This window comes from Hydractinia symbiolongicarpus, chromosome 2, assembly GCF_029227915.1.
Source record: "Hydractinia symbiolongicarpus strain clone_291-10 chromosome 2, HSymV2.1, whole genome shotgun sequence".
Classification (NCBI taxonomy): domain Eukaryota; kingdom Metazoa; phylum Cnidaria; class Hydrozoa; order Anthoathecata; family Hydractiniidae; genus Hydractinia; species Hydractinia symbiolongicarpus.
In genome coordinates this window covers 22,383,348-22,399,945 of record NC_079876.1, presented here as the reverse complement: position 1 = coordinate 22,399,945, position 16,598 = coordinate 22,383,348, and the positions used below count along the sequence as shown (strand labels likewise).

Sequence of the window (16,598 nt, the reverse complement as noted above, 5' to 3'; positions counted from 1 at the left end):
GATCAAGAAAATGTATAGGATCATGTACTTTTGACCAACGGTTACGGAAATATTGTGGTTTAAAGGTTTTTTGATGACGTCATAAACCCGTTCATTCCGAGACGGATTTGGGGACCCAGGTTTGGAAAATTACCCAAATTGGTCCCAGGTGGTCCCTAGTTACCCACGCGGTTAAAAAACATTGACGTCACCAACTCGTTTCCAAGTTATTTTGCCTCAAAATTTTAGGTGCACTGTAATGGCTTCACTAATCTTAATTAACTTTCCTTTGACGTCAATACTATTTTAGCGTTAAAGTTTGGTAAATTACAGAACAATTTTATAGGCGATGTTTTATAGAATTTGTTAAAGAAAATTGTGAAGAATATAATCCACTTTGCAAAAGTCACAGACAGACAGAACTGGCGTATTATTATATAGACTAGTCGATTAGGCCCGTTGAATAATCCACTTAGGCAGAAGAACAATGAACTAGAAATTAAAAAAAAGGTTGCGAAGCATTTCGCAAGTTGCAAGCAAAATTAAACTATCCAATACTTTGTCCCTAGCGCTTCTTGTTTCTTTGGCTCTAATACATCAAAATTTCTTTTTTCTTTCTTTCGAAATACATCAAAATTGAATATCATATAGAAGAACCCTGGGGACGAGGTAGGTAGGAAAATGAACGATCTGCAGAACAATTCGTTGCGCAAAAACAATTTTTTTTGTGAATAGACTGCGCGAGTATTTGATGTGCGTGGGATATTCTTTTCAAAATGTGCGAGAAAATTAGATTACGCGAAACTAACATAAACGAATAACGCGTGTTAAAATTTTGTACCGCCTTTTCCCACAGAATGATAAAAGTAAAGAGCGCAATACAAAATTACACTTTTAGCAGTATTCCGAAAGATATGTAATACATCGAGTTGTACAGCCCGCAGAAGTTGGTCCTAACGTTAACGATTTCGTAAATGACCTTACAACAAAACAGTATTTTTTTCACGTAAAAATACCGGCACTAGAAGCCACAGAATCTGCTGGAACGAATTTCGAAAACTCACGGGAAACAATTAAAACAAAAACAAACAAATCAATACAGTTTTTTAACTTTAAGATTTATTAAATAGTTTCAAATTTGGGCAGAAAAACAATAACGGTTTCGCCTTCTTTTCACCACACGCATTGGAAGATTACATCACTCACTCCCATTGTACACAATCTAAAAGAAAAAGAAAACATTTTCATATAGTGAAGCTTCCAGTGCCTTTAAGGGATGGCCAAGTCAATGGAATTGAAAGCACTGTTTTTCATCTCATAAATTCATCTCTTACTAATTTTATATGCAAAGTTCCAACCATACCAACAGTTTCCAAATCTGACAAAATCATTTTAGAAGTGTTTAATTTTTCAGAATTTGATTGATGCAAGGCCAAGGGAAATTGAATAAGTTTATTGTCCTAGACCCATTCAAAAACATATGCTTCTCATCATTCAGGTTTTTTTCAACCAACATTAATGTAATCACCCAGAGAAAATTATAGTGTTTCTTGTCTGTGTTTTAGAAGCTGAGTAAACAAATACACAAATATTACAAGTGCTAAACTTTGGCAATCATATTTTGCAACAAGACCCTTTTAAAAACTATGCTGAATCATGTCAATTATTAAATTCAGCACTAATAGAAAAACACCTTGGATAGGATTCTTTGTTGGATGAATAAAATGACTGTCAAATGGTTTATCGTGAATAAAATAGTAATTTTCACACAAATAATTTAAAAAATAATGAACTTTTTTATGTGGGCTGTTCTCAATTACACATGGGCGGTGGAGAAACTGATGTAATTTCTCTTGGTCTATTATTCCTGAGAATATTTTAAAATAAGAGGGTGTTAATAAGCTGCAAACGGCCACATATATGAGGGCGAGTTCGGGCAACTTTTCCAATTAAATTAGTGGTTGTCTTCCAAAACCGCCCGCACTTTCCCGAACTTGCCTGGAGCATTTCCAAAATTCAATTCCTTGTAACATACCTTGTGGACGATAGTTGTAAAAAGATGCTTCAAGAGAAACGAGTTAATAAAGCTTAAAAGTTATTTAGCAAGTAAATTTTATCAAAAACCATCAAAAACAGTTCTTTTAAGAACTTTGCTACCACATACTTTAGTTTATGGTCTATGTGGGTTTTTTTGGGTGAATACTTCAATTTTTTACTAAACGCTAAACTTGCCCAAAACGCCTGCACGTTATGCGGCGTATGCAGCTTATCAGCACCCTTGTTCTAAAATTACAAGCAGTTTCGAAGATGCCCACGCCATTTAGAGGACGTGTGCGGCTTGGGCATCCTTGGAGTTCTGTTTAATGACAGTTTTAATGTTTTAATGTCGTTTTAAACCTTGTTCTCTGGGAGGGTGTACGGACAACTAATTCCTATTGACAATTACATTGCTGTTGGTTTGATAGCAAAAGTGGATATTTTTTTTTAATTACTGTAACAGGTTACTTATATAATAAATAAAAACCTGTGATAAAAAACGGTTGGTCGGCTCACTCTAGCACCCAGAGCTATTTGTTTTGTCTGCGCCCTAGCTACAGGTTTTCCTATATCTGGCTATCAGTTAGGTAGTAATACAGCTTCTCCATATGTATTCTATAAATTACTTTTAATTTTTTTTATACAAAACTGAGCTCTAGCTAGCTAGCTACCTTTCGTGTGATTAAGCCTTACCTTGATTTGGATAAAACCAATTAAAATTGATAATATTTTATTCTTACATCTTCTTAGAAACAACAAAATAAAACACAGCTCGGCGCGTTATAATTGTACAAATTACTTCAATAATTCTTTAGAAAAGGGTATCTTACACAGGAGCTTTCCAATCCAACTCAAATCTCCAGAAAAAGCACAGCAACAAAAAAGCTTAAAATACACAAGTAAAGTCAATTAGAAACAGGACTAGCAATAAATTTTTTCAAAAGAAGAAAACCGTTTTAATACTATTATTATTCATTAAAATACAACTATAATAGTATTAGAAGCAAAATTGCAAAATAATTAATTAATTATTTTCACAATAACAAGAAGCCCTGGGTGCTCTAAGAATTTCCGCTCGCTACCATAATATTTGATGACAACCTGCTAATTCGTTGTTATCGTGCCAAACATTCGAAGAGGTTTGGTGCTTGAAGCTCTGAAGATAAAACACACAAGTGACATTACATCTTACAACAAACGCAAACAAAACGAAACGTGTCAAAATAAACTCAAACTTTAAAAGAAATTGCGAACAAAAATTATAGCCTATCATTCATGGTTGAAACGTTTATGGTCTTAAACGGCATTTAGTTGACAAAAAAACAAGATTTTGATGCCACCATCATGTTCAGCATACTTTTTTTATTAACTGTACCAAATTTTGTCGAAAATAAAGTAGTTTAAATTTTTGGACCAATTTTGGCCTAAAATGACATTTCAGGTGGCAAAAAATCAAAATTTTGATGCCACCATCATGTTCAGCATATTTTTTCTATTAACTGTGCCAAATTTTGTCGAAAATAAAGTAGTTTAAATTTTTGGACCAATTTTGGCCTAAAATGACATTTCAGGTGGCAAAAAATCAAAATTTTGATTTCACCATTATGTTCAGCATATTTTTTTGTGATCTGTGCAAAATTTTGTCGAAAATAAAGTAGTTTTAATTTTTGGACAAATTTTGGCGTAAAATGACATTTAGGTAACAAAAAATCAGAGGAACGTGAAATCCCAGGGTCGATTTTTTCTCAAAAAATGCTCCAAAAGAAAAAACGACGGTTTCAAAGAATTTCCTACGCCTTCGGGCGCGGAAATTCAATTAGCTATAATACAAAGATATAAGGCATATTTTAGGTCTGTAAAATATGTACGAGCCGTACTTATTGCATTTTTTACTAGACTTATACTTTAACCCCTCGGTCCAAACTTATTTGTTTTATTAGAAAAAAAAATATCTTAGCTTTTATGTGCAAAAATATCAGTCCTATTTCTTAACGCTGATTTTATATGATTTTTTTTCTATCGAAATTTTGAGAATCTCAATAATTCACTTGGTATACCTCGCGTGTAGCAAACGTGCTCCACAATTTCGCTTCACTCGCTTCGCTCGCAAAGCTCAATTGCTTCGCAAAAATCAGAAGATTTTAGGAATTTTGATGACGTCAGCAGTGTCCTGTTCATCTACATAAAAATTGAAAGCGTATTATTATAGAGATTAATAGTTATCTTACAACATTTTGCTGTAAGATAACGCTTTCAGGTCAACCCCCAATACTTTTTGAGACCAAAGGTAGGTCTCAAAATACTAATACTAATTAATACTAATAAAGATGAGTTTCAAGACACAGGACATGTGCAACAAAGCTGTTGAAAAAGACCCATGGTTGCTAAGGCATGTACCGGACCGACTCAAGACGCGAGACATGTGTAACAAAGTTGTTGAAAAAGATCACTGGGCACTCATACATGTCCCCGACCGGTTCTAGACGCAGGAAATGTGTAATGGGGCCGTTGAAAAGAATCCACGCATGCTCCAATATATATCGGATCGTTTCAAAACGCAGGACATGTGCAACAAAGCCATTGAAAAGGATCCTGAGATACTCGAATATGTGTAACCTATAATAAAATGTGCATTAACTTTCAATATAGCTTGAAAAGTATGCTTTTCATGACCTTCCTGACTGCCATCGGTCTATCCCTACCACTTGTAACCCTGGCATGTGTACAGGGGGAGGAGAGGAAGAAGTATAATAGGCAGAGGATTCAGGACCTACGTGACCGTCTTGATGACCTGGAGTATGATCGTCAATGTAACTGTGATAGAGTAAATGGAGCATTGTAATAACTGTGAAAGGATACTCGATGCATGACAAATGTACCTGTGGACGTAGGTTTGTGGTAGGCGGTAAAATGTTATGCTGGTATTGCTACCATGAACATATTACATATAACAGCAGAGGAGGCTGTGCATGTACCATGACATGCAATTCCCTGCAATCGTTCATATACAATAAACAAGATGCTGAAATTTGAAAATGAGCTTGTTAGTAGTAAATTATTCTACAACTTTGCCGCTACGTTTACAGACATCAACGATATCAACGTGGAATACTTAACGGTGGCAGATGCCATACCTGCTAACGGAGGTAAGGATCAAAGGTACATTATAGGGTACCATATGCAGGACCTTGTGGTGACCCTCGGAGTGAAAACACCGAAAATCTGGTCCGCGCATGGGGTGACACGGTACAACGCAAATGCGTCACGGGTAATGAGCCTTAATTTCGAAGAGTATCCGGACTGGATCATGAAATATCAACAAGTTTGACAAAAAATCGAAGAGTTGATTTCCAAGCAACTGACAACAGAACCTGTGAAAAATGTAGGGGATACGGTGCAGATGCTAATGCCTTGTACAAGTTTAAGGCTGTCATGTCGTTGTTGATAAATGGTAGATGGTTGCCGCAGGTTGACAGTGATTGGTATAACATTTAATAAACCTCCATTGAATTATAAAAATTATCATCTAAAAGAATATTTCGTTATTAAAGAAGTTTTTTTTCTTATTATATTATTTTTTAGTTATTTCAACTTAAATAATGCTGAATTTCTTTTAAATTCTCCAAAAGGCGACCTTACAAAGATTAAAATACTGTTGCATTTTTTTATAAAATCATTAAAATAAAACTCGCAAAGCCTTAATATAGCCTGGTAGCTGGTAAATGGTAGCAATAAAATTGTGCGATCTATTGTGAGTTCAGTAAAAGAATGATCGTTTATTTTTAAGGTTTATTTAATAAATTTTCTTTGTTATAAATACAATAATTTTTAATTACAGCAACGTTTTGCGCGTGCGATGAATTGCACTCCTAAACAAATCTGCACGTGTGTGGGGGCGTGCGCGTGCGATCGCATGCCTCTCACGAAATGGCCTGTGTTACCGAGCATGAAGCGGAAAGGCTAAGCAATATCTACTACACTCCGGAGAATCTGTGGGTCAGATGCAGAGACGTCAAATTACTTCCCGAAAAAGCTAGTAATTCATTGGCTTAGTAGGCAACACTTTGGCTACGACACATTCAGGGTCCGAAACGTATTAACTACCCCTATGTTACTATTACGACACCAAATGAGATGCATGATAATTTTCAAAATCATATTATCCAGGATGGCATTATGATGCTCACATACACCATTTGACCATGGAACTTCTCCTGCTGTTGTATAAACTCTTGTGTTTAACAGTTCTGCTGCATCTCTTAAGAGCTCATTGTTGAACTCTCCTCCATTGTCTGAAAATATTGAGTTTGTGTGCCAAAAATAGCAACCCAGTGCTTGAGAATTGTGTCTACAATAATTTCCTCATTCTTGGATTTGATAATTGTTAATGCACTGTATCTAGAGAACACATCAAGCATATGAAGTATGGTTAACTTTTTATAATTAACTGTCAGAAATTTTAGGTCCATGGCAAGGCATTCATTGACATATTGCCATTGGTAGTGAGACAATTCACCTTGATCGAGCCTTCATATATCTACTGCATGTGTCACAAGAGTTTGTAACATTGTCAATGTGCTGAAATAATTCTTTATCTTAAACATTTTGCATCTTGGAGAAGAGATTTCAGTTTCCTGCTGTCTATGTGATGTCCAAACTGCTTGTGAAGCTTTGTAGCTATTTTGCATTTTTCTTCAGGTGATTTTACAGTAGGATCGTTAACTGTGAACTGTGACATGTTTTGTTAACAGCAACTTGCTTAGGTGTAAGAGGTATACAGTAATGGCCATTTAACGTGTGTTGTAAAGGAATATCTCTTCCAAACACAGTGACTTTATTATTAACAAAATCAAATTGGCTAATAGCTGCTTTCAGACTCTGTTTTGTTAACAATAACAGTATTTCACAATCGACAACATCAGTAAGAATATGGGCTTGCATTCCAGCCATATTAACAGGGATATTAACTTGTTTAACTGAGGGGAAGCTTCCACCTGGCCTAATTGGTGGAAGCTTGTTGCGAAAGTGGAAGAGGCAATTAAAGATCTACCAAAAGAAGAGGCAGACACAGTAAGAGCTAAAGTAAGCCTCACGCTACAGAAAAGTAAAACACCAAAGGACAATTTGCAAAAATCTGAAAGACTGTCATTGAAGAATCTAAAGAAGGACAAAGATATCTTAATCCTACCGGCAGACAAGGGGAGAACAACGGTTATCATGAATACACTTGACTACATCAACAAGTGCAACGAACACATCAACAACGGGCCTTACAAACTTCTCAAGAAAGATCCCACAGAAGTCATCAAACGAGAAGCGAGGAACATCTTAATGGAGTTGAAGAGAAAAGAATACATCGACGATAAGCAGTATTACCGACTGAAACCTTGTGACGGACCACCACCGCGATTTTACGGACTACCCAAAATTCATAAACAGGGAAATCCAATTCGACCAATAGTTTCCTGCACTGGAACACCGTTATACAACCTATCAAAATTTGTTGCTTCCATCCTCAGCAAATTCACAGCAAGTGACCACAGCAAAAACTCAAAAGAATTTTCGGAATACATCAGAGAAATAAAGATAGCAGACGACGAATGCATGGTATCATTTGATGTCACATCACTCTACACAAATGTTCCCATAAAAGACACCTTAAACATCATTAAAGACATTATCGAAAACGATGCTGCATTCGGTGAAAAGACAAAGATTCCAGTACCGGATTTTCTGCGTTTGGTCGAACTTGTTCTAACCAAAACATGGTATCTGTTTAATAAGAACTTCTACACTCAAACAGACGGAGTTGCCATGGGAGGCCCTGCATCATCAGTAGTCGCAGAAATATACATGCAAGCACACGAGACAACAGCATTAGTCACATCGGACAGACGTCCAAAGGTTTGGAAAAGATTTGTTGACGACGTATTCGCCATAATCAAAAGATCTCATCTAGAAGAGTTCCATGAACACATCAACGGCCTACATCGACAAATCAAATTCACTGTTGAGCTTGAACACGATGGAAGTATCGCTTTCCTGGACACTTTGGTCAAACGCAAGAATGGTTCCATTTCAGTTTCAGTGTATCGTAAACCAACACACACTGACCAGTACCTTAACTTCGAATCAAACCATCAGAAATCTTGCAAAGAAAGTGTCATATCTTCATTACTGAATCGTGCCAACAGTGTAGTCAGTGACAAACAGGAGAGGAAAATAGAAATTCGACGTGTAAGAAATGCATTAATCACAAATGGATACAGTCATAAAGTCATCACGCAAGTAGAAAATAAAATGAAGAGAAGATGCAACGGAGACAACAAGGAAACATCAGAGGAATTTATCGCATCAGCATTCCTACCCTTCGTACCAGGTACCAGCAAGATCCTTCGTCGAGTTTTAAGGCAACACAAGATCAAATGCATTCTTACCTCTAAAGACACCCTAAGAAGCACTTTGTCTAAACCAAAAGACAAAATAAACCTGGAAGAGCAAAACAATGTTGTTTACGAAATCCCGTGTAAAGATTGTGATGCAGTGTATATTGGCGAAACAAAAAGAAAGTTTAAGCAACGAGTACAAGAACATATGCGCGCAGTGAGAAACGGAGATGTGAAGAAAAACGAAATTGCGGACCACAGCTGGAGCAGAAGTCATCAGTTTAATTGGGATGAGAAGAAAATCATTGACAGAGAATCCAGAACAACGGCCAGGAAGATTAAAGAAACCATCAACAGTGTAGAACGTAACAAACACATAAACAGCATCTCAACTTCCTGAGATTTGGTTACCAGCCCTACAGAAAAAGTAGTTACCTACATCCAGGTCCGAAAATGTTAATTACTGTAATTAACTGTAATTATCAGCTCGTTTCTGATTGGTTAATTTTTATGAATTTCGATCCTCTGCAATTATATAAATACATGCGCAACATCATTTTACTTTGCCCGATGATGGGAGAAGGATCTCCCGAAACGTTGCCTACTAAACTATCATGTTCAAGAAATGATAAAATTTCCACAGTAATTCCAAGTCTAGTAAAGCACAATTCAAAGACTCAGACACGACTTGCTCCATAAAGCATTGTTACACACCCTTTGCAAAAAACTGCACATGTACTTCATTCTGTGCTTTGCTTCCTTTATTCTTTTCAGGACAGTCATTCATGAAATGCATTATAGATTTGCAATGGTGACATTGCAATGGATGTCCATCACGGCCATTAGGATTGTACTGGCTTCTTTTAGCACTGAAATATTTACCTCCTCTGCCACGTCCATAAGTGTTCCAATTGTTAAAACGTCATCTGTCAAACTTTTGACCATATAATACTTCTTGCTCAACATCAATATCAATACTGTCTGTGCTGATTTCACTTTGAGCAAATTGATCATAAATGGCTTTTATCTGTTTTTTCATAGAGTCATGTTAGGGAAGGAACAGGTGTTAGTTTACATGTAGCTTTCGGTAAATTTGCATTTTTTAGTTGTTGATATGCAAGAACTGCAATTGGTAACTAAATTTTCAAACTTTTTTTGATTAAGCTGTTCAAATTAATTTACGTAACCACCAATCGACATTGTCGTGGAACAGTGAAAGGTCTCAAATTTTTTGTAAGCATTGAACATTGCTTGATCTTCAGTAATATTATAAAGTTCTTTTAATTTATTAACAAGTTTATTTAAACCATCGTCTTCATTCAATTCTTCTTTCATTAAGGCAGAACATGCCTGACGAACTTTCAAGTTTAAACTCAAATAAACAACTGGCCCTTGTTTCTTCTTTGGAAGTTCTGTAACTACTTAACATAATTCCAGATCATGTACCCATGCATCAAAATCCCCATCTTCAGAAAATTGGGGCAATCCATACATAACATAATTGTTATATCCGGAACTTGCCTTGATTATCTTGCGGGTCTCGATTAGTATATATATAGTATTTCTTTACGGAATATATTCAGTTGAGCTGTGGCTCGAGACAAGTACACACGTCTCAATCTCTGTAGGCAACATATTATTGGCGAGGAAGATGGGATTAACATGACTGCTACTTTTGGAAAAATCAACGAGTTTGAAAACACGAACGAAACATGGGAGGATTATGTAGAAAGACTTGAACAGTTTTGCATAGCAAACGATATTATGGGTGAATAAAAGAGAAGAGCGATTAAGTTGACTGGTTGTGGAGCAAAAACTTACAAACTTTTTAAAGGATTGGTGACACCACAGAAGCCGAGAGACGTAAGCTACAATACACTTGTGGAGACGATGAAGCAGCAACAAAACCCAACACCCAACCAGATTGCTGAGCGTTTTCGATTCAATGCTCTTGACAGACGCGACACTGAAAGCATCTCAAGCTACATTGCTGAACTCAGACGACTAACACAATATTGTTATTATGGAACGACACTGGACGATATGATACGAGATCGTTTGGTATGTGGAATACGAAACACCAAGATTCGACAAAAATTACTCAGTGAAAGTGCGAAGTTAATGTTGACGAAAGCGACCAAGATTGCCATACCCATGGAAACAGCATGGAAACAAGAGATCCAAACTCATCTGGAGAACAGGGCAAGCGAGACCGTCAACAAATTCGAGAAGCATCGTGGAAAGTCCGAGTGAAACAAGTGTTTTCGCTGTGGTGGACGCCATCTTCATTTAATATGCCCGTTTAAAGATAAAGAATGTTTTTTTTTTAACAACAAGGGACATACAGTGAGGAAATGCAGGAAAAAGCAGTGTCAAAGCGGTGGAGAACAACGACATATCGAGCAGAACCATCTTCTTGATCAAAATGAGAACGTCAAAGAGCCCGAATAAGAAATAAAATCCATACACAAGGTATCTTCTGCTATTAAGCCGTTCATCGAAAAAGTGTTTATTAACGGAGTCGCTACGATTATGGAAATCAACACAGTTGGGGGTGAGAAAGTTTTCAATTTAATTAATCAAGATCGTTCTGTCACATTAAAAGTTAGCAAAGTTAAATTGAAGACATACACTGGGGAATGCGTTAATACTCTTGGTTAAGCTGATGTTAAGGTATTTTACAAGGGACAATTCTATGTAATGATTTTGTTAGTGGTTCCGGGGGATGGCCCGAGCTTAATGGAGCTAAACTGGCTCTCCAGGGTAAGATTAGACTGGCCGGAACTTTTCAATGTCAACTGTTATTGTAAAAACAAAAGTGAACTCGATAAAATCTTGGATCATTATAAAGATGTTTTCAGTTCTGGATTAGGAAAGCTCAAGGACATTAAGATTGAGCTCAAGGAAAGTGCGTCACCTTGATGCTGCAAAGCCTTAAGAACAAAGATTGAAAGCGAGCTTGACAGGCTCATTTATCTAAGGGAATTTTGAAACTAGTCGAATTTTACGAGTGGGCAACACCATAGTTCCAGTTCTCAAGGACGATGGAAGCGTCCGTTTGTGTGGTGACTACAAGCAAACCATTAATAAGGAGGGGAAATGTGACAACTACCCGATCCCAAAGACCAACCTTATCTGGATAGCGTATCATTAGTGCTTTAGCTGTTGACATGCCCATCGATCTTGTTACAATGGCTCCTCTGTTTAAAGCTGCTTTGATGTATTGTTGAACCATTTGATCGATTTCTCCTTGGAGAAGTAGAAGCCCTCTTTTCTCTGCAACTAGTTCTCTGCTTGACTCGGCATTCTCACTGATTTTCTGACTTTTCAGTTGACCTTGTGGATAGTTCTCTCATTTATCCTTGGAAAGTTGGATTTATATTTTCGGACAGCCGCTGCATTCCTATTCTCAGAGGCATATTATCCAATGGTGTAGCGTTCTTTGTTGCTGTATCTTATATACGCCCCTCGTTTGCTGTCATTATCATTCTCTACTCGAGATTGATACTGTCAAGGTCGATATGTCCAAGTCTTGTTGAATCTAAGATATAAAAGTTATAAGACTACTCTCTGGTCTCTAATAATCGTCCCCACTCGCTTGTTAATTTTTTGATTTTTTCCACCCAGGACATCCTTATTCCAACCCCCCCCCCCCTGATTATTAATTTCGGTGACATTTTTCAAACAGGACATTGTAAAACTCATAAATAGAAGTGTATTTGAAAATCGAAAACTGGTGTTAGAAAATTCTTATTGTGAAATGAAAATACTTACCAGTGTCAGACATGTAAAAAAGAAATATCTCAGATACGCAACTAAGAATTAACGCACTCCTTCTTTGTGATTTTCAGAAATTTCCCTGTCTTTGTTTCTCTTTTCAAAATCATCCATGAAGGAGAGCAAGTCGTAATGTTCCTAATGTTCGATTTCATAAAAAAACGTCTAGACAAATCATAATAAAAAAGGAAAAGTCAAAAGACAAAAAGGTTGTGTACACGCGAATTATTATAATGTATTTTGAATTTGAGTGTGCAGTCAGGGGTACCATTACTATCAACGGTTTTAGACCCCTTCAGAAAATGAAAAATTAAAATGCTTCCACGAACGAGGCAACCCATTTGACGTTTTCACCATAAAGACTTGTTCGATTGGGAACTCTACACCAGTTGGACATCTAGCTCTGAAGTCAGCAGATTAACAAGGTTTATTCTTGACAGGGGTGCAGAAGTAGAAGCCATACTGACTCGATTTGTTATAGACAATCAGCTATATCACAAGCAGGGCTTAAAATACCCTTTATGATTAAAGTGTCAATGCCTGGAACATAATTAAATAACATTATTAAAAACTACTTGCGAGGTACGAAGAAATGACTAAAGTTCTATATATACAGCAAACCAGAAGAAAGTTTATATTTGGGCTCCTTTGTGTTTGATGATATTGATGTTAAGCCAAGCAATATTCAACCAAAATCGAAAAAGAAAAAGAAAGAAAAAAACAAACAAACAGCTTTGCGTGACGTAAGAACAATGTTTGGGCAAGTAACGAAAAAAAAGATAAGATAAGATTTTCTACTTTAACTACATTTATAAGAATCTAGTTTAAAACAAAATAAAAAAATAATCGTGAATAACATCAATATACTAAATAAAGCTAATTGCAAAATGGCATGCTCAGTTGAGGTATTTTTTTGAAATCCAAATTGTCTAGAAAAAAGAAGATTATGTTTATTGAGATGAGAATAAATTCTATTATATATAATGAAATCAACAAAACTGGAAAAGACTATCACAATATTAGACTAAATTTATTTTTATGTTTTATGACGTTATTTAGGTGATATTTTTATAAAAGAGAATGTTTTTTTACATTAGTCACAATTTTTCCATTTCTTTTAACAGTCGACCCTTGTTATCTCAGGAGGAACCTGCAAAATACAACACATACAAATATTAGACGCAAAAAAAATTGAAAATATAATTTTTAAGATTTCTTCAAATTTTGAAAAATTTCATTTCGCGAATCATCGCAAAATGAAAGCTTTAGCCCCAAGCTACGTCTGGTGGTCTGGAATCGAAAAGGATATTGAAACGGAAGTACGTCAATGTGAATCTTGTGCTGTTAATCAAAGACAACCAAACCATGCACTGATCCATTTGTGGGAAATTCCGACTAATCCTTGGAAGAGAATTTATCTTGACTTCGCAGGACCTTCTATGGGAAAGATATTCCTATTAATTGTGGACGCATATTCAAAATGGCCAGACGTTGTTTCAATGTCTAGCCATTCTATTCAATCTACAACAACCATTGAAACGTTGCGTCACGTGTTTGCTACCCATGGATTACCAAAAATTTGTGTTTCAGATAATGGTCCGGCATTTATTAGTAGAGAATTCAAGGAATTTCTTCGAATGAATGGGATCAGACAGGTTTTATCAGCACTATATCATCCCACAACAAATGCATTGGCAGAGCGAACTGTTTAAACCTTCAAGTCGCACATGCTAAAGTCTCCTTCAACAGATTTTAACGTGAAATTGAATCGATTTTTCTTCACATACCGAATAACTCCTCCACTACAACTGGTAGGAGTCCTGCCAATCTTGTCTTGATTTACTGAGACCAAAACTTCGTAATCGCCTAAACGTGAAGACCGATTGTGAGTCATTATCTGAGAGAATCTTTCAATGTGGGGATCGAGTCCATGTTCGCAATTTTGCATCAGGGCAGAAGTGGTTACTCGCCGTTGTGACAAAGGTTACCGGACCCCTTTCGTATGAGGTGAAGACTGAGAATCGCGACATAAAATGCCACATCGATCACTTGGTAAGGGGAGAGCTACGACAAAACAAGCCACCAGAAATTGACGGAATTTATCAAGATGATCAATTTTCCATTCTCGCCGAAGTATCCGCTGTTACACCGATGGTCACACCAACCCCTGAACCAATAACCATGCCGGTTGGAGATCAAGCAACACCCAGTGAAACGATTATTAATAAGCCAGTCATGGACTCGCCTAGTGAGATTCCAGTAGTAACTTCAGAAGGGAAGGGTTCTTCTGGACCACCAACGGAATTGCCCTTAAAACAAAGACTGTTTAGAGCTGTGAAGCCTCCAGCATATTTGAAGGATTTTGTGAACCATTTGAAAGGTGTTGCGAATTGACAATGTTGACTTGCAGGGAAAGGGTTATTATATCCAGGACTTGCCTCGATTATCTTGGGGGTCTCGATTAGTATATATATATAGTATTTCTTTACAGAATAAATTTAGCTGGGCTGTGGCTTGAGACCAGTACACACGTCTCAATCTCTGCGTATGCAACATATCAATAATGACACATGAGACAGATGAGATGCTCTGAGGGTCAGGCGCATCGACATGTCCTGAGCCTCAGGCACTTGGTAATTATGGTGTTTTCCTTCATACTCTTAGTGTCAGATGTATGAGAGAATTGAGATGCCCTGAGCATCAGGTGCATCGACATGTCCTGAGCGTCTGTTTCCAAGTACGCAACTGGAACAGCAAGTATGGTAAACACAATTACTTGTATTAACACATTACTTGTCTAAATGACTGACGAAGGAGGTCCAACATACCCACTAATTAAATTTGTTTTGCTGTGTTGTGCTGCGCGCTCCCATAACAGCTTTGATGCAGTTGTCTTTAGTTGCATTGGAGACGTCCATAATATTTGACAATGCCTGCATTCCATTGCACCATGGTGATAAATTGAGTTGGTATCTCATATCTACCATTCATAGATGTGTTGATGACAAAAAAAGGGTGGGGGGTGGGTAACTGTAAGCTTAAGGCACATCTGAAGAACTAATGAAGTGCTGGCCATCCAGCAAAATTGAACCTCCTCTTGCAAAAATGTACCTTGGCTGACAAAATTATATCACTCTAGTTCTATTGATCCACCCCATCTATGATACATGGACGGGTAGGATGTAACTTAATTTCTAAGATGTTGCCAAGTGAAGTTTAACCTTCAAAAGAATCTTCTGTACATTGTTTTTCAGACCATCTGTAATATTATGTTGTTTATTTTTACGCCAACATTTTAAGATAATAATTATAGTGGAGTGTATTTTATCTAGTCTTTACTTCATTAATATAACCTTGGGTGGAGGTGGAAGGAGGGGGTGGGAGGTTGGACAATTGTAGCTACATCTTCAAAAGATGAAGGCACATCACTGACACATTATGAAGAAGGCACATTACAGTCTGTACTTAAACATGCCTATGGACCCAACCAAAATTACAAACAAATATTCTGTTGTTTTCTTTATACAAAAAGATTCCCATTGTTGGTAATCATGCATAATTAACAACTAATATATTTGTTGGTTCTAGACTAAAAATAATGAATGATACCACAATCCCAAAAATCAGGTAAGTTAATAAGGATATCAGTAAATGAACTTTCTGAAAATTGTAATGCAAAACATTTTATGAAATGTTATTTTATTTATTTAAATGTTTTTAGTTGCTTACACGAGGAGTTAAAAAATAAATTAGTTGCAGCTGAAGCAGTTAAGAAAAATCAGGACATATATGTAAGAAAAAGCCTTCAGCAGTGTGAAACCGAGACCAATGAGAAGGTATATATCTTGTATTTCTGCACTTGTGTTCGTTTAGAATATAAGAGCAACATTAATTTTGGTTGACAGAGAGGGGATGTTAGTAAAGAGACAATGGAATATTCTGGTCTAAATCCCTAGGCTGGATCGCTTACAGTACAGTCCGATTGTAAGCTTTATGGAATGCTCAACTTGCATAAATAGTTACTTTCATAATAGACCATTGCTTTTTAGAGAAAATAATTGCATCGCAGGAAATTTAAATAACAATACCCTGTGTGTGACGATGTTGAGAATACTTTCAGTGCAATTTCTATAGAACTAGCCAGTGGACCCCGCGTCACACGCTGAGGTAAGCCACACGTAAAGTGTTACCCGCCACTGAAATTCCTGTGGAGCAATTAATAAGAACCATAAACTCCCACACATTTAGCTAGAGAATGTGAGAAATATAAAGGGGTGAAACGTTAAGGTTTAGCTAAGTGATTAAAAGAAAATGGGAAAAAGATTGGGAAAAGATAAGGTGTGCAATGTAAAACCAATCCGCCCTCATTGCCTCGTGGTTGTCCTGATGAACTTGTAAAAGCTCTGGCCAAAATGAAAC

The 16,598-nt window shown here is 36.7% G+C and overlaps 2 protein-coding genes across 2 annotated transcripts in view; both read left to right on the top strand.

Moving 5' to 3' along the window:
* Positions 1-4,390: 4,390 nt before the first annotated feature.
* Positions 4,391-16,598, top strand: part of LOC130630185 (HAUS augmin-like complex subunit 3) — a 61,704-nt gene continuing 49,496 nt past the window's right edge. The window contains exons 1-3 of the mRNA XM_057443581.1: positions 4,391-4,614; positions 15,769-15,806; positions 15,901-16,015. Of these exons, the coding sequence (XP_057299564.1) occupies positions 4,408-4,614; positions 15,769-15,806; positions 15,901-16,015 (360 nt within the window). The 5' untranslated portion in view covers positions 4,391-4,407. The remainder of the gene's footprint in view (positions 4,615-15,768; positions 15,807-15,900; positions 16,016-16,598) is intronic.
* On the top strand, positions 8,804-15,755 carry LOC130630187 (uncharacterized protein K02A2.6-like). Its single transcript, XM_057443587.1, is given in 1 exon segment — positions 8,804-15,755. A coding segment is annotated over 1 exon segment (582 nt). The 5' UTR covers positions 8,804-13,435; the 3' UTR covers positions 14,018-15,755.